At 42.3% G+C, this 25,148-nt stretch overlaps 1 protein-coding gene across 1 annotated transcript in view; it reads right to left on the bottom strand.

Annotated features, from left to right (window-relative positions):
* The window catches only part of FOXO1 (forkhead box O1), a 105,810-nt gene extending 96,482 nt beyond the window's left edge, over nucleotides 1-9,328 (bottom strand). Inside the window, exon 1 of the mRNA XM_059684508.1 lies at nucleotides 8,247-9,328. Coding sequence (XP_059540491.1) covers nucleotides 8,247-8,888 — 642 coding nt within the window. The 5' untranslated portion in view covers nucleotides 8,889-9,328. The remainder of the gene's footprint in view (nucleotides 1-8,246) is intronic.
* Nucleotides 9,329-25,148: the final 15,820 nt, after the last annotated feature.

Below are 25,148 nucleotides of genomic sequence, written 5' to 3' on the forward strand. Positions count from 1 at the left end.
TCAGATGAACTGGGCAGCAGTTCTGTAACTTAAGTCACACAGAAAAACGACACTATAATTAAGATAAATATCATCTGGAGGGAAAATTAATCACTGCAGAAAAGTATTTTCATTTTAGGTCTCAACATACAGAAATAATGAAACCAAGTCACACTCAAAAAGGTGACAGTCTCGAGATTTCCCTACATGAAGCTTGCTGGAGGTAACAGCACACCCCAGGTCACAGATGCTGCAGTGCAGACAAATGAGCCACACACTTTAGAGGTGGCATTTTCATCTGAGAAGACAAATACACCATTCACTATCCCTAAGAATTAAAAACCTCATGTGACTTAATAACAGTAGGGACAAGCTACCTTGGTAGATATAACATATCTTCCCAGAGACCTACAAATTGACTTCTGTCTCTCCTTCCAGAGGGAGATAAGACCCCACACTTCTCTTCAATATTAGAACCAAGATGAGACTTAAGTTGAAGGATGATGTTTTATATTTCTCTCTGCTTATGGAATGAAAAGAGCAAAGATGAGCTGCAATTTTTTGAAATTCACTAGATCTACAAACAATAACAGGGAAAATTAGACTGACCAAGTCCATACTGTTTCCTACTTGGTTTAACTAGTTTACCCTAACATCATTAGTAATCACGCAAGTGTGCTTAGGAAGCTATTTTGTCTATGTGAAAGATAACTTACACATTTAATAAAACCCTACAGTAGGGAGCTATTCAGTCTACTTTTGTTTCACTGTCCCCAGACCACAGAGTAACTTTTTAATAAAGTATAGTCTGCTATTATAGGTACAAACATAACAGTAAAACAGTTCACTATAAACTAGTCAGACAAGTATTCTGAACACGTTCAGTTAATGTCTGTCTGCTTGGCATCAATTTTGGGTTTAGCCAAATTTAACCTCCTCTGGATCCATTGAAGCATTTCATAATCTCCTTTATTCCTGTACTTGGGGTAGTAAAGATCTAGTATATCCAGGCTATCCAATATTCAGCTAATGCAATATTAACACTGATATTTAACCCTAGCTGGTTTGGCTCAATGGATAGAGCATTGGCCTGTGGGCTGAAAGGTCCCGGGTTCAATTCCTGGCAAGGGCACATAACTGAGTTGCAAGCTCGGTAAGGGGCGTGCAGGAGGCAGCTGATCAATGATTTTCTCTCATCATTGATGTTTCTATCTCTCCCTCCCTCTCCCTTCCTCTCTGAAATCAATAAAATATATTTTTAACTGATATTTAAATATTAAAACATCTTTTTAAGTCAGTATAGTTTTCAGTTACCCTGAGTATATTTTGAGATTTCTAACTTTAACTTGAGAAATTCTCATTTTTCAAAAAAAAAAAAAAGAATTATGTTCAATAGTGATATTTCTGTGTGTGAATCACTCTGCTCCTAATACATGAAAGTTACTTTTCAAAAACAGACCAAGCAAAAACCTAAATATTTTGTAAATGCCTACTATTCATATTAAGTCAATTATGTAATCTGTTCCATGTATTACCAAATTCTATATGTCAGTTTTAAATCAAAAGCAGTATACTACCAAATAATATTGAATGTAAAATTTTTTAAAATGCAATATACTACTGGCTTTAAATTGCATTCCATGGGTCTATATTTATACATGAGAGTGTTTCTAAGTTGCACTTAAAAAAACTAAAAATGGCCGAAACCGGTTTGGCTCAGTGGATAGAGCGTGGGCCTGCGGGCTGAAGGGTCCCCGGTTCGGTTCCGGTCAGGGGCGTGTACCTGGGTTGCGGGCACATCCCCAGTGGGGGGTGTGCAGGAGGCAGCTGATCGATGTTTCTCTCCCATCGATGTTTCTGACTCTCTGTCTCTCTCCCTTCCTCTCTGTAAAAAATCAATAAAATATATTAAAAAAAAAACTAAAAATGTAATCCTATTTTTATATTACAAAATTTATATTAAATTTCTTATATTACAAAAACAAAGATACCATTTCATAGAAAAATTTGGTCTTACAACACATTACTTTCATAATAAAGCCCAAGTTCAGTCTGACAAGACTTTGCTATCTATACTATATATGTGTGTGTGCGTGTGTGTGTGTGTGTGTGTGTGTGTATGTATGTATATTTATTTATTTATTTATTTATATTTTCCTCAAAAAGGAAAGGAGAGGGAGATAGAGCTAGAAACACCAATGATGAGAGAGAATCATTGACTGGCTGCCTCCTGCATACCCCACCACGGGGGATCAAGTCCAAAACCAGGGCACGTCCCCGGACTAGGAATAGAACTGTGACCTTCCTGACCAAGAATAGAACCACTGAGCCACACCAGCCAGAACCTACCTATACTTTTCAAGCTTTCTGTATTTCATATATCCATCACTCTGATACTTCCCCTATTTTCATGTCTTTATGAATGCCAGTCCATCATTCCAAAAACAAATTTTAAAATTAAGATGGACTGCCCTGGCTGGTGTAGCTCAGTTCAAACTCAGGCAAAGCAAAAATGCCTTCCAGCACAAGCCAAGAATAAAAGTTGGTGGAACTAACTTGAGCCGTGAAGACTATAAGTAAAATTTTTGGAATTTCCAGTAAAAGCACAGATGATCCAAATCCTAGGGACAAAATGGTCTAGGCCTGAATTAAGAGCTAACCTCGGGGAATAATTAGAAGCTAATACAGGAAAGTCTCAAAAAACTTTAAAGAAAGAGTTAACAGACTAGGGGACATTGAACCCATAGAAGAGTGAAGAGGACATACAGGTTTAAAAACTAGGGAAAGAACTAAGTAGACCAAGATCCAAATCGGAGAACTCAAGACAGGAACCTCATCTGAGAGGAAGAGGAAATATTGTATGCTTAGGTTTAGACATGTTGAATTTGAGGTGAAAGTAGGACATTTATGGTTTTTAGTACCTGGAGACATAGAACCATAGAGGGGTAAGTCATCTAGAAAACAACCAGAGAAAAAGATCACAACTAGTCCCATTGTATACTCATGACTTAGCATAGGAGAAGGAAAAATCATGAGTAAAGCAATTGGAGAAGTCAGAATGAAGGGTGAGGAGGAGTATAATACAATGTACTCTAGTCCAAGACAAGAAAATACAAAGAGTGGTCAACAGAAAATGAGAAAGAGAAAGACTCACTCTCCTGGACAGCCTTTTTTATCTACTGACCATAAAGAGTGCAGCTTCAACAATCATTGAAACACAGAATTTGGGACTGCAGAAGCTTATCACGCAGCTCTGTCTCATTGTGTTTTTTCCCCTGTAATGGATACAGCCTGAACAAAAGGACACATGTTGAATGTATGTCCTTCAGTAATGCATTATGGTGAAAATTCACTATATAATAAACTGAAATAATAATAACTGTTACAGATATGGCATCCTAATTTTATTTGGCTTAATATCAAAAATACTTTATTTTTAATTTTCTTTAGCTTATAGTAAAGCTATATAATAGATGAAAAAGAAATTTTAAAAAGGAAGGCAGCCAAATACCTTCCATGTGGCAAAGATAACTCAACCCAAAACTCAGTACTTAGAGTGCTTTAACTCATAGGTAGATTGATAAATCATAAGTAGATTGCATGGAGTAAAGTGAAGTGCCAGTGGAAAAAGGGTTTTTCTAAAAGGTTGAACCATATGAAATCACCAATACACAAAAATGTATTATCTTGTTTCATACGTTCCTTAGAAGACCACAAATAACAAGGAGTAATTCTCTGCAAAAAATTTCTGTGCCACTGACAAGTTCTGTTAGTCCTTACCAGGAATTAGCAAAAAGGGAGACTTCTTCCAACCTTCAGTACATTTGTATACAGTACCCACTGAAATACAAGCTTGCATCCCTTCGACACCAAAATAAACATTTTTCAAGTTCATCTGGTCCTCTCTGTTTCACAACTGAGAACCACACCAACTTCAGAATTTTGTATGCACAGAAAAAAGATAGTTATCTGACCAAAGAAACACCCCAGGGGGTTTGGGCAAGTCTCTGCAAGTTGTTCCTATGAGGGCCAAGGCAAATTTTAAACTGCAGAGAAGCAGGACTAAAACCACTGTGTTCGCTGATACTCCCTATATTTGCAAACTCCTTTGCTCTCTCCAATCACCATGGGGTTTATACTGCCTTTCCAAGAGAATTCCAGGAAGCACCAAAGTTACAGCACACACATACTAAAAAAAAAAAAAAACAGCCAAGTAAATTCCCATGATGCCAGGTACTGGGTAGTTTCCAAGGGCAGAGTGTTCCAGAAACATACAAATAGTTCAGGCTTCCCAAAGAAATTCCAGACAAATACAGACAGCTGCTCTCTCAGAAAGTCATGCAGGCCTTGGCCAGGTTAAAGCACAGCCCCAATACACCATGGCTGTGCCATATCCCAGGTCAGGATACATACAAGAAGCAACTAATGAATGCATGAAATAAGTGGAACGATAAATCAGTATTTCTCTCTCTCTCTCAAAGTGGCATAGATAGATAGATAGATAGATAGATAGATAGATAGATAGATAGACAATAGGTAGAATGTAAGTCATGCAGAATTACAGTTTAGGAGTCTGGATGAAGAGCTCAAGGACAGACAAAACTTTTCCAGCCTCTTAAGGATTCTAACTAAGCACTGAGTATTATTTCCCCTTATCTTCACTTCAACTGTACACTCAGATTCCCTGTGCAGTGCATGATATCTAGCAATATTTGTGTCCATTGCCAATGTAATAGACTTTCAGTAATTATGGGAAGGTCTCCACAAACTTCAACCTTTTTTAAAATTTACATGAGAACTTTTATACCTTTCTTACCAATATTCAAATGTTTGCCACTTAAAAAAATGATTTTTAAAATTTTTTCAGTATCATTCAAAAATAGAAGCCCCTCCCGTCACATCTCCCCTTTTTGCCACAAAAACATAGGCAAAATAAAAATAAAGTTCTTATGAGTCTCAATTAAAATACTTGGCATCTATTTTAGAATTTCTGAACAAAATAAGTTCTCATAAGACATGTTCATGTTCACATCAGTCCCACACAATTTTCAATCTTTAGCAAATAATATATACTTGGCTGCATGATCATTACCCACTTTTAATTCTCCTTCCTCATGCTTTCTTCAAATACATATATTGCAATTTTCACCTAACTGTAAAAAAGGGTTTTCCTTAAGGTCATTTCAGTAACAAACAAACTAGAAGTTGGCTTCACCAGGATTATTTATGTCAAATGTAACTGTGCAGCAAAAGAGCAGCCATCTTCCTGCCAAGGGATCTCTGTAACTAGTTAAATTACTCACCTACAGCTTAAAAATACAAATTACAGAATAGATATTAATTTTAAAATGCAAGAAAATGTACTCTCAGTTCACAGACCAAATTAAAGAAACTTCATTCCAAAATAAAGAGTATCTGAGCTACTTAGTAATAAAACAATTTAAATTTTTTATGTGTTGAGTCTTGAAGCATTCTTTTCACCTAAATTAAGTGTTGCAAATAATACCAAAACAAAAAACAAGAGCCAACTCAAAATTACCATTTACCAAAAAAAAAAAAAAAATGTCAGAACTCACAATATTACTTCCCAAACTCTAGACAGCTTTCTATTTGAAAAAAAAAATAGGTCATGGGAAAGAAGTTTCACTATTTATAAATACTGTACATGGTTTAAAAGATCTTTAGTTTTCCAAAAACTTTAGCTTCTACTTTATGTGTCAACTTATGACAGTTATAATAAATGTTAAACAAGTGTAAAGTAGATTTAAGGTACCATCCCTACAAATACAAAATTCATGTCCCAAAAACATAACCAGTATTTAAGGAACTAGAAGTTTTTGAGCCCTTTAACAGTTTCCCAAGAACTTTGTCCATGCAAATGACTTTCAAATTCTCAGGCAGGCTGTAAGAGGTAAAACACAAGAAACTAGATTTAACTAAACATTCCGTCTAATTCCTAATAGTACATCACAGTAAATATTTAAGTATTCCTAAGCAGCCTCTCTTCAGTTCTAAAGCAGTTACGTTTGGGTTGATTTGCATTTTACAACTGAATTTCTTCCTTTTATGATTCTTTAAAACAGGAAAATCTTTCAGATCTGAGTGAAACTTGGTTTTAACAAGTAACTCATTTTTATGAAAACTAACCAGAAGACTTAGTTATGAGTTAGAACACCTCATGTTGTTTCTTTTCTTCTTAAAATACCCATTTACTCAAAGTGAAAATGCACTTGCTGTAATCTGACTTGCATCAACTGACTCTTGATTACACCTGAAGCACTTCATTCCAAAGCCCCACTAGGTTTCTACTAGGTCCTGCTACTGGGCCTCCAAGTCTAGACAGATAATCCTAACTAATACTTAATAGACCTGCTACCTTGGGTAAGTAAATTCTTAAAAATAATAAAACTATAATTGCATTTGAGAAAAAAATTAGAACAAGTAAGAATCTAATAAAATGGTTGGCAGATGATTTGGCTTTATTATCTGTATTTTTTTACTAAGCACTAAATCTTAAAACTTTAAGTTATATTCCTAGTTTAAGAATAATACCGACTTAAAGCCATTTGAGAGGCAAAACTAAAAATAATCCTAAAACTTTGCCTTTCTCTACCTTTAAAGAAAGGCATTCCAGCAAGTTTAAGTAGGATGTACCCATTTCCAAGGACATAAAAGAATGGTGTAAGTATACCCTGTACTTTAAATGGTAAAAAATAAAATAAAAAATTTAATGGCAAATGCTTTATCATAGCTCAAGTAGTATGGATAGATGAGCAAGTAAAATAAGTAGTTAAATTCAAACGTTAAGTAAAATTGGACTTGACAGACAATTATGACTTTGTGACTTAAAAGAATACAGGGTGGGGTAAAGTAGGCTTAGAGTTGTTCATATGGAAAATAATACAATAAATAATAATACAAGAGTAAACTCTGTGTTTCACGTACTCACAATGTAAACCTCCTAAGGAGGCACTTTACCTTTTTGAAACACTTGTTAAGTTGCATGGGTACCTAATAATAAAGTTGTAAGTGATAATTTTACTCTAAAACACACTGGAAAAAAAAATAAAATCCTGTTTCCTTCCCCAGGAACTTCAACACGATGTAAATAACGTAACCTTTTTGACACACAATAACCACGGGAATGACAGTGCACATAAAACCACCTTGGTGTAACAATTGCGCAGCAAGGATTATGCTGTATATAAAGATTATGATTATCTTTCTTATGGTGCCTGCACAGTCAGGATGAGGCCCTCGGATCTGTACCTCCGTGCTTGGTGGTAACTGAGGTGGCAAAGCAAGAGAAAAGGTCTACAGGTCCCCAGCCCAGGATACCCAGGGGAGCCTCTTCCGGCCCATTTAAAGGCTAATCGAAGTGTGCGGGCACTTCCTTGCTAGAGAAGTGCTGGCCGCGCTATTCCGCGGCCGGGCCAAAAGCCGCGCTGGCCCTTTAAAGGTTCTCGCTTCCTGCACCCTCGGCCCCTCCCTGGCTGTCGCCTGCTCCCGCCTCCGCCCCCACCGAGGGTCACACTTGAACTTTAACTCGCCTCACGCAGCCCGGCACCACGGCTCCGCAGGCTGTGGCCACCACATTGCACTCGTCGGATGCGCTACCGCAAGCTCGACACGCCCGGTTCCCTGTACTCAAGGCCCCTTCGGATAAAATCAAAACAAAGCAAAATGCACGCCGTCCTCCAAAAACTGTGGAGGCAACCCCCATAAGCAGGCTCGCGCCCTGCCTCCCCCCTCCACCTGCTGGCGGGGCTCCGAAGCCCCTCGCCGCGCCCATACCCGCCCAGCGCAGCGGAAACCGCTCCCAGTACGGTCCAAGGCTAGGAGGTCCGTAAGGAACCTTCCGCGTCCCCGAGATTCTGGAGGTGAAAGAGCAGCCCCAAAAGTCCGCGCGGGCTGTGGGTGAGGGAGCAGCTCCCAGTGAACCCCCTTCTCCTTTCACTGGCAAACTTTTACCCCTGCTTTGATGTACACTTCTTGGCGTACTTTTCTCACTCCCTTAAACGAGCCCGCTCCCCGTTCCATCCTACCCTCACTTGAGCGCACGAACTCTTATACCTGTGCCCCCACTGGCCCCGAGCAAGTCCACCACCCACATCTGCCAATTTTCATCCGCTCCCAGCACGCGCACCCCGTACTTTCAGGACAGGCAAACATGTACAACCGCCTTATCTGCCCACCGCGACCTCGGGCGAGATAGGGGGCTTCGTACCCCGTCTCCGAGTCCTGCTGTGCGTCCTAAGGTCACTCACCTTCCAGCCCGCCGAACTGTTGCTGTCGCCCTTATCCTTGAAGTAGGGCACACTCTTGACCATCCACTCGTAGATCTGCGACAGCGTGAGCCGCTTCTCGGCCGAGCTCTCGATGGCCTTGGTGATGAGGTCGGCGTAGGACAAGTTGCCCCACGCGTTGCGCCGGGACGAGCTGCTCTTGCGCGGCTGCCCAGCCAGCGGCCCGGCAGCTGCGGGGGGCACAGGCGGGTGCTGAGACAGCGGCCCGGGAGGCGGGGGCTGCGGCGGCGCCGGGTGTAGGCAGCCCGCCTCCGGGCCCTGGAAGTCCCCGCACAGCCCCCCGGTGGCAGCCGCTGCGGCGGCCGCCGCCGCCACCGCGGCCGCCGCAGCGGCCGCCGCCACAGAGCCAGGCGCCTGCTGGAAGTCCCCGCTCTCCTCCAGCAGGCTCAGGTTGCTCATGAAGTCGGCGTTGACACCGGCCGCCGAGGGCAGGCCCGCGGCGGCGTCGGAGCTCGCCGCCGCGCTGCCCGACGGCGCCGGGCTGGAGGTGGCCGAGTTGGACTGGCTAAATTCCGGCCTGGGCAGCGGCCAGGTGCACGAACGTGGCCGCGGTAGCGGCTCGAAGTCCGGATCAATCTCCACCACCTGGGGCGCTTCGGCCATGGTGACCCCCGCCCCTCCCCCAGCCAGGGAGAACCAAGAAGGGGTAGAGCGCAGGATCGGGGTCCAGGGGGGAGGGGCGCGAAGAGCTGGTCCGAGATTGGGGGCGAGGTCGGTGCCGCGAGCAGACGGAAACCGCGAGAAAGGCGCAGCGAAGTGGAAGCGCGAGCCCAGAACTTAACTTCACGAGTCCATCAACAACTAGACTCCTCCGGGTCCGCTGCACCGACGGGACGGCAGGCCAGAGTCGCCGGGCTCGGGCAGCACCGGCGCCGCGCTCCTGCTGACAAAGCCCGTGGACTGGACAACTGACGGGCGCCGCGGGCTGCTCGCTCTCCTCGGCGGCGCGACCACGGCGCTGCTGCCTGTTGAATGTGGCTGCGGCAGCGGAGGCTACAGCGACTACGCGGCCGCCCGACTTACGGGATCTGCCGCCACCCCCCTCCCGCTGCGGCGCGCGCGCCGGCCCGCCTCAGACTGACAGCTCGGGCGGCCAATGAGCGCGCAGCACCGCCACCGGGGCAGCCAGTGGACGTCGGCCTGGGAGGGACCTGTTTTCCTCCGGGAGGTGGCAGTATGTTGGTAGGGGGTAATGGGGTGTCTCTCTCTCTCCCTCTCTCCCTCTCTCCCTCTCTCTCTCTCTCTCTCTCTCTCTCTCTCTCTCTCTCTCTCTCTCTCTCTCTCTCTCTCTCTCTCTCTCTCTCTCTCTCTCTCTCTCTCTCTCTCTCTCTCTCTCTCTCTCTCTCTCTCCCTCTCTCTCCGCCCCCCCCGCCCGCTCTTCTCTTTCCTCCCTTTTCTCCTTCTCCCTTTCCCCTCTCTTTTCTCTCTCGCCCCCTTCCTCCCTCTCTCTTCCGTCTCTCCTCGCCTCCCTCTTCTCTCTCTTGCCTCTCTTCCCTTCTCTCTCTCTTTAATGTTATTTTCTGGTAATTCTCAAGTGTTTGTTTCTGTGAGCCTCTCGCCCTCTGGGTGTTTGATTGCTAGGAGGCAAACCAGCGTGGAGGCGGCGGCCACACTTTGTTTACTACTGAGGAGCGAAGCCGGGAAGGACCAGAAGGACGAGTCGCTCGCTTTGCCTCGACTCCCTCTCCGGGCCCTAAGCGGGGTGAAGCCGGCCGGGGGAGGCGCCGCGGTCCGGCGGCGCTGGGTGGGCGGAGGCGGCCTCGCGGAATTCTGCCTCGTCCGGCTCGGAGCTCCACCCACGATTTCTTTGCAGAGAAGCGTGGGGCAACCGCTGGGCTTTGGTTTGGTTTTTTGTTTTCTTTTCTCCGCGATCTGTCAAGTCCTCCGCCCGCGTGGGCCGCGCACGCCCCCCGGCGCCGGGCTCTGAGGGCTGAGCCCGCGCGTCCAGCACCTTCCCGCCGCCTCCGCTCCGAGCACACCTGTCCGCTCCCGTTAGCCGAGCCTCTGCGGCTCGGTCTGGTCCGGGGCCAGTGGTCCAGCCCAGCAGCCACCAGCCATGTTCACGCACCCCATTCTTGACCTAAAAGGCCAGAAATCAGGGGGAAAGGGGCTCGGCCTGGCAAATGCCACCCTATTTCACACGCAAATCCTAGACCTCATTCCCTGTATAGAAACCTCTTCTGGGCGAGAAGCTCAGATGGTCTTACGAGTCCGTACAGGGAGGGCAAGGAAAAGGAGAACGTTTAGTGAGAAACTTGTCCCTTTATTACATACCCCTAATTAAGTTTAACTGTAATTTCTTTGCTATTTAGAATGGAAATGATGAGGTGTTGAGAAGTAAAAACTCTATAGAGTCTTGAGGTACAGCCCTGCCCCACCCCCAGGTTCCTAATTTACGCTGTTTGCCACGTGCGTCAATCTACCCACCCACTTTCCGAATCTGGAATCCAGGTCCAGGACGTCCTGTGGAGGTCAATGGGCCAAAAGTAAGAAGACAATGGTCCTTCTGTCTCAGGGAGCAGAAGAAACAATTTTCAAGTTTTGTTTTGCTTTGCCTTTTTTAGGAGGAATATGGAAGCATTTCCTTTCAGAGGGATGGGATCTCTTAGGATGGAAGATTGACAGTAGGGTTTTAAATAGCTTGTCCAAAATGACAGCTCCCAATTCTAAAACAAACCAAAAAAAAAAAAAAAAAACCCTCTTTCTTACAGCTAGTTCTTCAATTGAAAAAATAGCATCTTACCTTGCAACCATGTTGGCTGTGGAAACCAGCAGTATAGCAGCCACTGGAAGGATGGAAATGGATTTGAGGCTCTCAGACAGCCTCATCTTCAGAGAATTGTCATTATTTGATTTGTCTTGCAGCTCCCTAGAAAAGCCCCATTTACAGCACTTGTCTTTATTAGATCTGAGAGCTCATTCAGTGATAGAAGCCCTATCTCTAGTGCTTCTGTTAAAATAAATAAATAAAATTCTTGGCTATTGTCTAACATAACACCATAGCTGCCTAAGAACAATAACAGTTGAAGCAAACAAGAGGTGGACCAAAAAACTTAAGAAAATTTGGGAAATGAGATTCCCATAGAGGGTTTTGAAAACTCCCTATATATTCCTAAGGATAGAGTGATGATTCTCAAAGTATGCTCCAGAAACTGCACAAGACAAAAATAATTTTCATAACAAAAGTAAAACAATACCTTTTGCACTCTGATTTTCTCATAAGTGTGCAGTGGAGTTTTTCAGAATCTGCATGATATGTGATGTCATAAAAGATTGAATGCAAAAGTAGGTAGGAAAATCCAGCTGTCCTGTATTAAGTAAGCATTAAGTGAATTTAAAAATATATAAAACAGCCCAGCCAGTGTAGCTCAGTGGTGGAGCATTGACCTATGAACTAGGAGGTCACAGTTCGATTCTGGTTGGGGCACATGTCTGGGTTGCAGGCTTGATCCCTAGTAAGGGGGCATGCAGGAGGCAGCCAATCAATGATTCTCATCATTGATGTTTCTCTCTCCCTCTCCCCTTCTCTTTGAAATCAATAAAAATATATTTTAAAATTTTAAGTATATATATGAATATATAAATATCCTATGTAATAAAAGCCTAGGTGGCATCACGCGCAACGTCGTCACAAGATGGCTGCCCTCATGTCATCACAAGATGGCCACCACAAGATGGCCGGCAGGGGAGGGCAGTTGTGGGCGATCAGACCAGCAGGGGAGGACAGTCAGTTGGGGGCAAACAGGACAGCAGGGGAGGGAAGTTGGGGGCAATCAGGCTGGTAGGGGAGGGCAGTTGGGGGCCATCAGGCCAGCAGGGGAGGGCAGTTGGGGGTGAGATCAGGCCAGCAGGAGAGGGCATTTGGGGGTGACCAGGCCAGCAGGGGAGGGAAGTTGGGGGTAATCAAGCTCGCAGGGGAGGGCAGTTGGGGATGATCAGGCTGGCAGGGGAGCAGTTAGGTGTCAATCAGGCCAGCAGGGTATCAGTTAGGGGGCAATCAGGCTGGCAGGCAGCAGTTAGGGGCAATCAGGCAGGTGAGCAGTTAGGAGCCAGCAGTCCCGGATTATGAGAGGGATGTCTGACTGCCAGTTTAGGCCCAAGGGGTCCCAGATTGGAGAGGGTGCAGGCCGGGCTAAGGAACACCGACCCTCCCTCCCCCCACCTGCATGAATTTCATGCACCAGGCCTCTAGTGTATATATATATATATATAACAATGTCATCCTTGTCAATATTTTTTTAAATAGTTATTTTCACACACACAATAATGGCATCTTAAAAAATTAGACCTCTTACAAAAGTTTGAAGACTTAGAGATTTATTTCTTCCTTTAACATTGTCACTATCATCTCCCTAGTACAGACCCCTATGTCTTTTATAATCCACTTATCTCAACAGCGTCTTACTGATTTTGAGGGTGGTGGGCTGGGGTGGGGGTCGAGAAACTGGTAGATTGGTTCACACCCTCTTCCTGTGATCTCTCCATTACTATCAAATTTGGACATTTGGGCCTCCTCTGCCAGCCACTAGGGAACCTAAATAATCCTGATGATGAGCTCAAAGGAAAGTCATAAAGTCGATCTGTTGCTACCCTCAACTTTTCCAATTACACTCTACAGAGGCGGTCCTGGATCCAGATGGCCACACCCTACAAACCGGGGGGTGCTCTACTGGATCATTCTTGGCAAAGGAAGTCAGCTGCAAATTTGGCCTTGCCTTCATTTTAATTCCCGTTTTTCAGGGCTTCAGTCTTGTGAGAGTGTTTGGCTAAGGGAGCTTTCTTATAGACTACCCAGATCCTTGCATTCTGTGCTATCCTTCCTAATTATTTCTTTGAATGTCATAGTTTGCTTTATTTTGGTCTTTTGTAAATTTTTATTTGAAGCAGGCACAGCATATATACAGCACCAATGTCCCTGACACACGGTTCAAAAAAATTAAAAATATATGTTAAAAGGTGTTTGTGGCTGCCTACCATACCAGTGTATGTATCAATTTACTGAACTGTAGGGTGCTGGTGAACTGAGAGTGCTTGTTTCCAATCTTTAGCTACCACAAGCTATTCTGTAATGACCTTATATAGCTTAGTTTGCATCTGTCCAAGTGTATAGGAGGGATTTCTGTAAAAACAGTTAAAACGCATTTGTAATTTTAAGACACAGTACCAAAATTGCCCTCCATAAGAGTTGCCTTGCTCTAGCTGGTTTGGCTCAGTGAATAGAGCATCAGCCTGCAGATTGAAGGGTCCCAGGTTCAACTCCAGTCAAGGGCACATACCCAGGCTGCAGGCTTGATCCCCAGTGTGTGGCATGCAAGAGGCAGCCAATCAATGACTTTCTTTCATCATTGATGCTTCTATCTCTCTCCCCTTCTACCTTCCTCTCCGAAATCAATAAAAACATTTTAAAAAATAGAATCAATCAATTACTGCATAAATAGGTGGACATCAAATTAATGTTTCTCTCCCCCCTTTCCTCTTTCTCTCTCTCAAATCAATCAATCAAAAAATTTTTAAAAGGAAGTAGTCATTAATTTTTCTTTTTTTATGTTTGTTTGTTGATTTAACAGAGAGAGGAAGGGAGTGAGAGAGAAACATTGACATGAGAGCAGAACATCCATAGGCTGCCTCTGCATCCCCTTCCTCCCCCTCCACCCACCACACACAGATCAAGACTGACATCAGGCCTGTGCCCTAACTGGGAATTGAACTCTAAACCCTCTCGTGCATGGGACAATGCCCAACCAATTGAGCCACATGGGCCAGGGCAATACATTGTTTTATTGTTTTTTGTTCTTTTTCTTTTCTTTTTTTAGTATATTTTAATCTTCACCTGAAGATATGGTTTTTTGTTTGTTTGTTTTTTAAATATATTTTATTGATTTTTTACAGAGAGGAATGGAGAGAGAGAGAGTTAGAAACATTGATGGGAGAGAAACATCGATCAGCCGCCTCCTGCACACTCCTACTGGGGATGTGCCCGCAACCCAGGTACATGCCCTTGACCGGAATCGAACCCGGGACCTTTCAGTCTACAGGCCAATGCTCTATCCACTGAGCCAAACCTGTTTTGGCTGAAGATATGTTTTTTTAAGAGAAGAAGGAAGGGAGAGAAAGAAACATTGATCTGTTGCCTCCCAAATTCACCCTCGACTCGGGGATCGAACTGGCAACTTAGATATGTGCCCTGACTGAAAATTCAACCCGAAACCTTTTGGTGTACAGAACGACACTCCAACCAACTGAGCTACCTTGCCAGTACATTGTTTTGATGGTAAATTCCTTGAGATTATAACAGGTTTGTTTTCTTTTATGTCAGAATTAAAACTATGTTGCTCTTAAATGACCAGCAATACATAGTGAAATATTTCTTTGGAGGAATTACACACACAAAAAGTATTTGATGGCCCTAGCTGGTTTGGCTCAGTGGGTAGAGCGTTGGCCTGCGGATTGAAGATCCTGGGTTTGATTCCAGTCAAGGGCACATGCCCAGGTTGGGGCTCCATCCCCAGTGGCAGGCGTTCAGGAAGCAGCCAATCAGTGAATCGCTCTCATCACTGATGTTTCTCTCTCTCTCTCTCTCTCTCTCTCTCTCTCTCTCTCTCTCTCTCTCTCTGTCTCTCCCTCCCTCCCTTCCTCTCCTTTCCTCTCTGAAATTATTTTTTATAAAAAAGAAAAGTTTTTTTTAAAGTAATTGATGGATACAAGGGCTGCTAAAACAGGAAAAATTCAAATATTATCATCTTAACCGTTTTGGAGAAAAATAAGATGAGGTATTTAAAAAAAAGCTAAATAAATGTGCCACCACAGATATTGGGAGTATGAACTCTAGCCACCAAGCCTTGGGTGGAGATAATTTTGTCCCAAATGGACAGAAGACACTAGCTACGTCGTACTATTTGTCTATGACAAATAAAGGTGGTGCTTACTAATCCGTAACTAGGGGGGAGCATTAGGCAAGTCATGAACTAGATATTCAATATTTTATTTTATTTTTTATTTTATTTTAGAGAGAGACGAAAGGAGAGAATGAGAGAGACAGAGAGAGATAGACAGAGAAACACTGATTTGTTGTGCAATCCATTCAGGCTTTCATTGGTTGACTTTTGTATGTGCCCTGACTGAAGTATCCAGCCCACAACCCTGGCCTATTGGGAGGATGCTCCACCCGACTGAGCCATCTAGCCAGGCTCAAATATTCAATATTTTCTGTTCTGTTATGAAGAGCCAATGTTTCTCAGCCTCAACAAACTCTCTTCCTTCACTTCGTTAGTGAGAGTCTACTTGTGGGTCTCTACAAAAATTTTATTATTATTTTAAATCTTTATTTTTGAAAATATTACATGTGTCCCCTTTTTCCCCCAATTGACCCCTTCTGGCCTGCCCCTGAACCTCACCCCTCCATCCCAGGCCTTCACCACCCTATTGTCTGTGTTCATGGATTATGCATATATGCATACAAGTTCTTTGGTTAATCTCCCCCCCCCCCCCCGCCCCAAACTCCCCCAATCTCTTCCCCCCTGCCTTCCCTCTGAGATAGAATAGTCTGTTCCACGCTTCTATGTCTTCTACAGGAATTTTAAAATATATTTTTAAATAATCTAAATGACCAACAATAGAGAATGGTTAAATAAATAATGGCTTATGTGTAAGGTAGAATCTTATGTAGTCATCTAATCTAATAAAAGACAAACATGCAAATTGAGGATACCTTCATTACACCTTAAGCCACTCCCACCAGCCAATCAGAGTGACTATATGCAAAATTAACCCAACCAAGATGGCGGCCAGCAGCCACGGAGCTGAAGTGAGCAGGAGGCTTGGTTGCTCCAGTGATGAAGGAAGCCAAGCTTCCCGGCCGGCTCTGAGCTCCACTGAAGGCAAAAAAATTTCAATTATAGAAAGTAAATAAATCCCAGAATAAAAAAAAAAAAAAGAAAAAAAGGAGAGGCTGGGAGCGTCCATCACTGGGGGGCTTGGCCAGCCTGAAAACGGCCATCAGCCCCTCACCCAGACTGGCCAGGCACCCCAGTGGGGACCCCCCACTCTAAAGGGGGTGTGGCCAGCCTGAAAACAGCCATTAGCCCCTCACCCAGGCTGGCCAAACCTCCATGGGGTGAGGGTCCCCACTGGCAGGGGGGCTTGACCAGCCTGCAAACAGCCATCAGCCCCTCACCCAGACTGGCCAGGCACCCCAGTGGGGATCCCCACCCTGAAGGGGGTGTGACCAGCCTGCAAACACCCATCAGCCCCTCACCCAGGCTGGCTAGGCACACCAGTGGGACCCCCACCCTGATCTGGGACACCCTTCAGGGCAAACCAGCTGGCCCCACCCATGCACCAGGCCTCTATCCTATATAATAAAAGAGTAATATGCAAACTGACCCTAACAGCAGAACCACTGGGAATGACTGGTCACTATGACACACACTGACCATCAGGGGGCAGACGCTCAATGCAGGAGCTGCCCCGTGGTGGTCAGTGCACTCCCACAGGGGGAGCTCTGCTCAGCCACAAGCCAGGCTGATGGCTGCCAGTACAGCAGTGGTGGTGGGAGCCTCTCCCGCCTCCTCAGCAGCGCTAAGGATGTCCGACTGCAACTTAGGCCTGCTTCCCGCTGGCAAGTGGACATCCCCCAAGGGCTGCTGGGCTGCCAAGTGATGTATGACTGCCAACTTAGGCCCAATTCCCCAGGGAACGGGCCTAAACCAGCAGGTGGTCATCCCCCAAGGGGTCCCAGACTGCAAGAGGGCACAGGCCAGGCTGAGGGACCCCCCTGAGTTCACAAATTTTTATGCACCAGGCCTCTAGTTTAAAATAAAATGGACAAAGCATTTGTAATGACTTAAAGGATTTTAAGGTATTAGCTAAAAGTGTTAGCAGTGCTGGTATCTGAGTGATGGATTTATAGGTGATTGTTATTGATCTAACAAAACCCACTCATTTTACAGATAAGAAAATAGAGACGCTGATAAGTGATTGCTTAAGACTATACAGTTAATGGATCCTGGGGATCATAATCGGACCACCTGGTATTCAGAAAACCTTCCGCTTTCTATTGCATTGCTTTTTACATTACCTTTTCTAACTGGAGTTTTTCAGATTATTTGATAAAACTCAACCTATTTTAAATACTAGGTCTTTATCTTTGAGACAATAAAATAACTCAAACCCCAAACTGTGTACATATTACAATTAAATATTTTCTAGCATTAGGGACTCATAGAAATGCTATGAAATTAATGGAGGGCACATGAAATCCCAAATTCTTTGAATGTCACAAATCTGAAATTTCCATCCATGCTTGAAATATCACAATTTTCTTTCTGTTTCATGTCATATTAAAGCTTTTAACATGCTTCCAATAAAGGAGGACATATGTATTAAATTTAAAAATGCTGCCATGTAGAACACAGATGGTAGTACATTTTTGGCAGAAGGGAAGTTTTTAGCAAGGCATCTTATTTACTTGGAAAACTAACATGTACGAATGTTCAAGTTAAGCAGTAAGAGTTAATTGCTGTTTTACAATAATCAGTGTGTTTTTTTTTCAAATCAAATCACCCTATTTCCATAATACTATAATAGGGAAAGGGAGTCCAATGTGTTATAAACCACTAAGAGTCCAGTAATGAAAGAATGAAGGAAGAAGAAACTGTTAGCGTTTTATAGTAACTAACCATGTTGCTTGTCATTTGCTAATAAAAATCAATAACAGGAGGTAATGACTGTGTTGTGAGAGTACATATGTTTTAATATGATAGGTACAGTCACTGTGTCATTATGGCATAAAAACAGGAGGTAAGAGTTTATCAAATTTCAGGTTTGGCTGACTCACAGGTCCCTTCCATATGCAAAGTCCACTGTGTCAGAGAGTATAAACATAGATGAATAGAGAGCATTTTTACATGATATCAGGCTTCTATTTTGTGGTAAATACAGCTTTTAAAGCACACTGAAATATTCTATATTCTAAGGCTTAACATTTAAAATGGAATTTCTAATTTCTGATCACTGACATCGTGCTGGTGGAAAAATTGAATTTTCCCATATCTTTAATTAACTTTGTGTTTGAATAGCAAACTGAAAACAGAACATCTGACAACTACCTTGCATGCCTGCACTGGATTTCAACCTGGAGAAACTTTCCACAATCCAAGACTAGGCTTGGTGAGAGTCCTTCCGCCTGTTTTCCATATTCATGTATCATCTGAAACAAGATGATATATAAATTGACAAGTATAAGTATATATATCTCTTGTTTCAAATTTTTTTCAGTTCAAAATCATAAATTTTTACCCAGAATAAGAATAGACACATGAAAGTTCTTTATGGACCACTGTTAATAAAAATGACTGGTTTTTTTCAACAGTAACTATAGACTAAGGACTTTATAGTTATAATCTAAGTCAGTCCTCAAAACTACCCCAAAATGTAGGAGTCATTAGAATTCACATTTTACAGAAATTGAAAACTGAGGCACAAAGAGCTAAGAAACTTATCTTAGAAGCTTACCTAAGTATAATCATTATGAAGCTACCATTATCAAAATCCAGAGCTCATCTTATTAATATTATACTTTCTGCCTCCACTAAATGTTGGAATTTTTCTAGAGGACTAGAAATTAACCAGATATAATTTGATGATTCATTTTTTTTCCCAGAAAATTGATATTTGGGCTTTTGAGGGAGGTAGGATTAGTATCAGCGATCAGCTCTGCCTGAAACCAGTTCAGTTTATGTTAATGAAAGAAGTCTAGAGGTAGGACACAAATAACAATAATAATGCTGATGTTCACATTTGTATAACGATGATGTGGGAGATTTCAAGCCATTAGCCATTCTTTGAACTGGCAGCCTCAGATCTTAAACATAAGAGCAACCTCCCTTCAGAATAGTTGGTTTATGTGGAACTCTTTCCAAAACTTTCTTCATCTAGAATAAAGACACATCTAATCAAGTCCAACAGCTTTATTGAGCTCTATCCCCATCAAAGAAAGTGATTAGCATTAGATTTTTATCTAAAAATGCTTTTCCTCATCTGAGTTTCAGAGGCTTGGAATTAGATTAGAACAAATTAATAGATTTACAATTCACAGGGGTGTTGTTATTGCAGTACTTAAAAAACCCAGCTCTGTTGCTAAACTTACTGGGGACTGGTTGAAGTTATAAGGTTTACTTTCATGAGACAATATACAAAATTAAAAGCAAAACAAAATATTGTGCTCCTCTCCATTTTGAAATGTACCTCAGAGTGAATTGGAAGGTCCCCCTCCACTACCACGTGAGCAGAAAGTATCAGAAATATTTTTAAAGCACCTTTAGGAAAACATTATGGGAATGCACCCAGTTTTCCTAAACAGCACAAATAAAACTGCCTTTAGCTAAGAGTTTAGGCTGTGCTATATCTTCAGCTTCACATCCCAGAGAAGAATAGGCAGTCTCTTTACAAACCACAGACTGGGGACCGGTATTAGTCAGAAGAGCTTATCTGTGGCTACCTTCCTTTCAACCAGAAGCAGTTTAAATTGCCAATGAATCACTAAAGGAAAATCTTCCTTGGTGTTTTCCCATTTCCAGGAGGCATTCTAGTTTTAATGACCTATTGAACATCATCCAATACACCCATCGATATGAAAGTCAGCAGATGTTGACAATTAATGCCAACTTTTATAGGACAACCGAGTAAAAACAGTTAATCACCCAAATATATTCTCTTCTTTAATAGCTATATATTTCATAGTTGATTTGACTGTTCACTTTTCATTGTAGGCACAGTCATATTAGAAACCTGAGAAGACCTGGGGAAAGAGTGGGAAAAAAAGAGCAGAATGCCTCCACCTGGATATGAAAAGACACTAATTTTGTCCTTCAGTTGTCTCCACCCAAGAATAGAAAGTGGTAGACACACAGTCTCTTACAGATCATGGTAGCTGTTTTAAGTATGACATGCCCTGGCCAGTGTGGCTTAGTTGGTTGGGTGATGTCCTGTGCACCAAAAGGTTGTCAGTTCAATTTCTGGTCAGGGCACATGCCTGGCTTGGGGACTCAGTGCAGGAGGCAGCCAAATGACGTATTTTCACATCAGTGCTTCTCTCTATCTCCCTCTCCCTTCCACGCTCTAAAAATCAATTTTAAAATCATATATATATATATATATATATATATATATATATGCCATATTTTTCTGTGTATAAGACACTATTTTTTTCTAAAAATCATTAGACTGAACCTGGAGGTCTTATACACAGAAGTCAGTCAAGGAAGGAGCCTTGTGGGTGCGTAGCTGCCCATACCTTGTCCAATAGGCTTCCTCCAATCATGAGCCTTATTGTTAAGTGACATCAGCTGATGCCATAATTAGAGGTGGAGGTGGAGAGTGTGCAGATGCAACAGAGACCAGAGTGTTCTGAGCCCATAAAGATGTCAAAAAATAAAAAGATAAATACCGGTAAATGATTGTCTTTCTCTGCAAAATTCAAACTGAATGTAATCAGCTATGCAAAAGAGCACGGAAATAGAGCTGCAGAGAAACAATTTGGACCTCCTCCCACTGAGTGTCTGGTCAGACAGTGGAGAAAACAGGAAGAACAACTCCTTAAGATGCCAAAAAAGAAGAAGGCCTTAAGAGGAAAACCAGCAAAATGTTTAAAATACTGATTTCTTAATTTTGGGTTGGAAAAGTGGGGGGCGTCTTATACATGGGGGTGTCTTATACCTGGAAAAATATATAATAAAAGCCTAATATGCTAATTGTCCGGTCGGCCGGTCAACCGGTCAACCAAAGTGTAATATGCTGATATGCTAAGGCTGCTCAACTGCTCACTATGACATACACTGACCATCAGGGGGCAGACGCTCTGACTGGTAGGTTATCTTGCTGCTGGGGTCCGGCTGATCAGAACTGAGTGAGACGGGCCAGACACACCCTGGAGCCCTCCCACAGTCCTTCTCTGGCTGGCCAACCTCTGCGTCCCTCCCCAGCCTAGATCGTGCACTGATGGGGTCCCTCGGCCTGGCCTGCACCCTCTCCCAATCTGGGGCCCCTCAGGGGATGGCAGAGAGCCAGTTTTGGCCTGATTCCGCAGGCCAGGCCGAGGGACCCCACTGGTGCACGAATTCATGCACTGGGTCTAAAATATATATATATATATATATATATAAAAGCCTAAGTGACCAAACAACCAAACGACTGGTCGTTATGATGCGCATTGACTACCAGGAGGCAGACGCTCAACTCAGGAGCTGCCTCCTGGTGGTCAGTGCACTCCCACAACCAACCTCCTGCAGGCGGCCAACCTCCCATGGTTCCTCCCCCCAGCTGCCCGGTCCTGATCAGCCCGGATCATTGGCCAGGCTGAGGGACCCCACCCATACATGAATTTGTGCACTGGGCCTCTAGTATATACATAAAGTTTAAAAAAAAACAAGTATGACATAATGTGGGTCCTACCTTCAAAATAAGGTAAACTGAAATCACCAATATATCTTACAAGAAAAGTAGAAAATCAACAAATCATGATCAACTAGAAATTCTTTTATTTCCTAAGTAGTGTTCAGTTTATTCTGCATTTTGAATTTTATCTTGGTATGACTTGCCACCTCCATACCTCAAAGAAGTATTGTAAGAATTAAAATAATGACTTAAAATGCTTGGAAACAGGGATGAAATATTTGTTCTTTGACACTGGTAAAACCTCCTGGGTAGGTTTTTGTTATTATATGAATTACATTAACTTAGGCAAATACCTGATTTCTAAGTCACTGATATTTTTTTCAAAATCCTACTCAGTCTCCTTCCTATTTGAGTATTACGCACATTAGTTGCCAAAATCCAACTGATTCTTTGTGAATTCAGAGATAATGCTTTTAATATGCATGGAATGTCATAGCAAGAATTTAGGAAAAGTCTCAAATCTCAGGAATTTTTACTACCTGTCCATGCCCTACAGCTGAGTTTTAAAAGAAAAGTACATAGAAATGACTTGAGAATTCTGAACCTTTGATCCACCTTTTTTTTTTTTTTTATTGCTTAAAGTATTACAAAGGGTATTACATATGTATCCATTTTACCCCCCCGATCCACCTTTTTATATGGTCTAATGTATCAAAAAATTTGTATAAAGGCTTTAAAAATGCTCTTATATTGTTCTTGAGGGTCTCAGAAGGGAATTAAAAAGCAGTTAAAAATAAAGTTAGCTGACTCATTTGGGGAGTTTAGCTGATGATGTTACTGGCAGCTTCAACTTAACAGATAATGTTATCACAGAAAGCAGCACAACTTTAACAATAGAGCAAATTTTTCGAAAATAATTGCAAAAAAGAATTGATACAATGTATTCTTTGGTTTTCTGTAGTTCTTCTTTTGTGTGAAATTCTTGAAAACTAAACCCACTCAGACACCCCAACTTGTTTTATGAGTTAGATGTTGCCTCTATGAAACATAAAGACTGGAGACAAGTGACTTTCTCATGAAGAAGAAACAAAAAACCTTACAGAAAATTTTTTTTAAAGCAAAGCAAAACATACAGGATAATAGTAACAACAATAAGTATTCCACTTAAAGGGAAATGGAATATAATGACTTCTAAGTCCTGGATCTTTTTTTTCTAGATTTGATTTTAGCCTGGCCAGTGTGGCTCAATGGTTAAGCATCACCCTATGAACCAGGAGGTCCCAGTTCAATTCCTATTCAGGGCACATGCCTGGATTGTGGGCTCAATCCCCAGTGTGGGGTGTTCAGGAGGCAACTGATTTATGGTTTTCTCTCATCATTGATGTTTCTATCTCTCTCTCTCTCCTCTCCCTTCCTCTCTGACATCAGTAAAAATATATTTAAAAATAAATTAAAAACTACTTATTTAGGAAAGAAGCAGAAGCTCAATTTTAATGTTCACTAATAAAATTAAAAAGAATTCATGCCTGTTCATGTAGATAAATTATTTCTAACATGAAACCACAGGCATTAATAGATTCTACAGTTATTCCTTGATTAGTTATTCATGGCAATTGTACTGTAAAACCATGTGTCAATTTGTGTTTGTGTGTGTGCACATGTGTGTGCTCACATGTGAATGGCTTCATGTTTCTATGTATACATACCAGGATTCTATTAAATGATCACAAGTTCACCTTATTTTCACAGCCCAATTAAAATGTATGATAAATTTAGTCACTAATCAACAAAAATTGATGAGAATCATGGACATTTAAAAACTAGAAATCAGGAGGACCTGAAATTTAAAGACAAAAAATTTTCCTAAAATTACACAGTCAAGGTAAGAATTTGTAAAATATATACATATATATAAAATAATTTGTAATATAAATGTTACTAAAAAACATTTAAATGTGTGAAAGTTGTTTTGTTTTGTTTTTAAATATATTCCATTGATTTTTTTTACGGAGAGGAAGGGAGAGGGATAGAGAGCTAGAAACATCCATGAGAGAGAAACATCCATCAGCTGCCTCCTGCACACTCCCCAGTGGGGATGTGCCTGCAACCAAGGCACACACACGCCCCCAGCCGGAACTGAATCTAGGACCCTTGAGTCCGCAGGCCAACACTCTGTCTATCCACTGAGCCAAACCGGTTAGGGCTGTAAGTTTTTTATTAGCAAAGACCTTCTTAGCTACCTTTGCTGATAAATTCTTTTTCATTATGCTCAGGAAAATTGTAATGGGAAAAAATATTTTTAGCCCTGGCTGGGTGGCTCAGTTGGTTGGAGCGCTATCCCAATACTCCAAAGTTTCGGGTTTGATCCCCAGTCAGGCCACATACAAGAATTAACCAATGAATGCATAAATAAGTGATACAACAAGTCAGTGTTTCTCTCTTTGTCTAATCAATGCATTTTTTAAAAAGAAAGAAAAAATATTTTTAATGGGTCATCATGGGGAAATTTTAATAATTTCTCCATGATGACCCATTAAAAATATGATCAAATGGATAAAATACTTTCTCTGTTCTCCAGAGAGATTCACAAGTGTTTCTTGAGTTGGTTCCATGTGGGGGGAAACCAGCGTTCCTGGAATACCTCATCTCAGCCCACATTCACTTCCTTCTACTGCCCCTTTAACACTTTCCCTCTTCTTTTAGCCAACTGAGAACAACAGCAGGAGAGAGAAACTAGAGGAAAATTTTAAATCATAATATTCTACTCAATTTAAAATCCTGAGTGTACTTTGGTACCCATGGTCATATGATGACACTCCCTCTAGTATCCACCATCTGCTCCCAAGCTCTCAGCTTCTCCCTTTAAAAGCTACTTCTTGCATTCTTTCATTGATGTTAGTGCAAAAAATATTTTTTATTGATTTCAGAGAGGAAGGAAGAGGGAGAGAGAGATAGAAACAATGATGAGAGAAAATCATCAATCAGTTGCCTCCTGCACACCCAAGAATGGGGATTGAGCCCACAATCTGGGCATGTGCCCTTGACTGGAATCAAACCCAGGGCCCTTCAGTTTGCAGGCCAACACTCTATTCACTGAGCCAAACCGGCTAGGGCTAGATTTGTTTATTAATTGAGGGACCTCATTTCTATGGACTGAATTGAGTTCCCTCCCCCCACCAAATTCATATATTGAAATGCCAGAACCTCAGAATGTGACTGTATTTGGAAATAGGGTCTTTAAAAAGGCGAATAAGTTAAAATGAAGCAGTTATGTTAGGGTGAGCCCCAATTCTTTTATAAGAAAAGGAAATATGAAAGATACCAGGAGCGAGAGCACACACAGAGGAAACATGGTGTGAGGACATAGCAAGAAGGTGGCCATCTGCCAGCCAAGAATAGAGGCCTCAGGAGGGAAAAATCCTCTTGACACCTTGATCTTGGACTTCTAGCCTCCACAACTGTGAGAAAATT

The sequence above is a fragment of the Myotis daubentonii genome, chromosome 2, assembly GCF_963259705.1.
Source record: "Myotis daubentonii chromosome 2, mMyoDau2.1, whole genome shotgun sequence".
NCBI lineage: Eukaryota > Metazoa > Chordata > Mammalia > Chiroptera > Vespertilionidae > Myotis > Myotis daubentonii.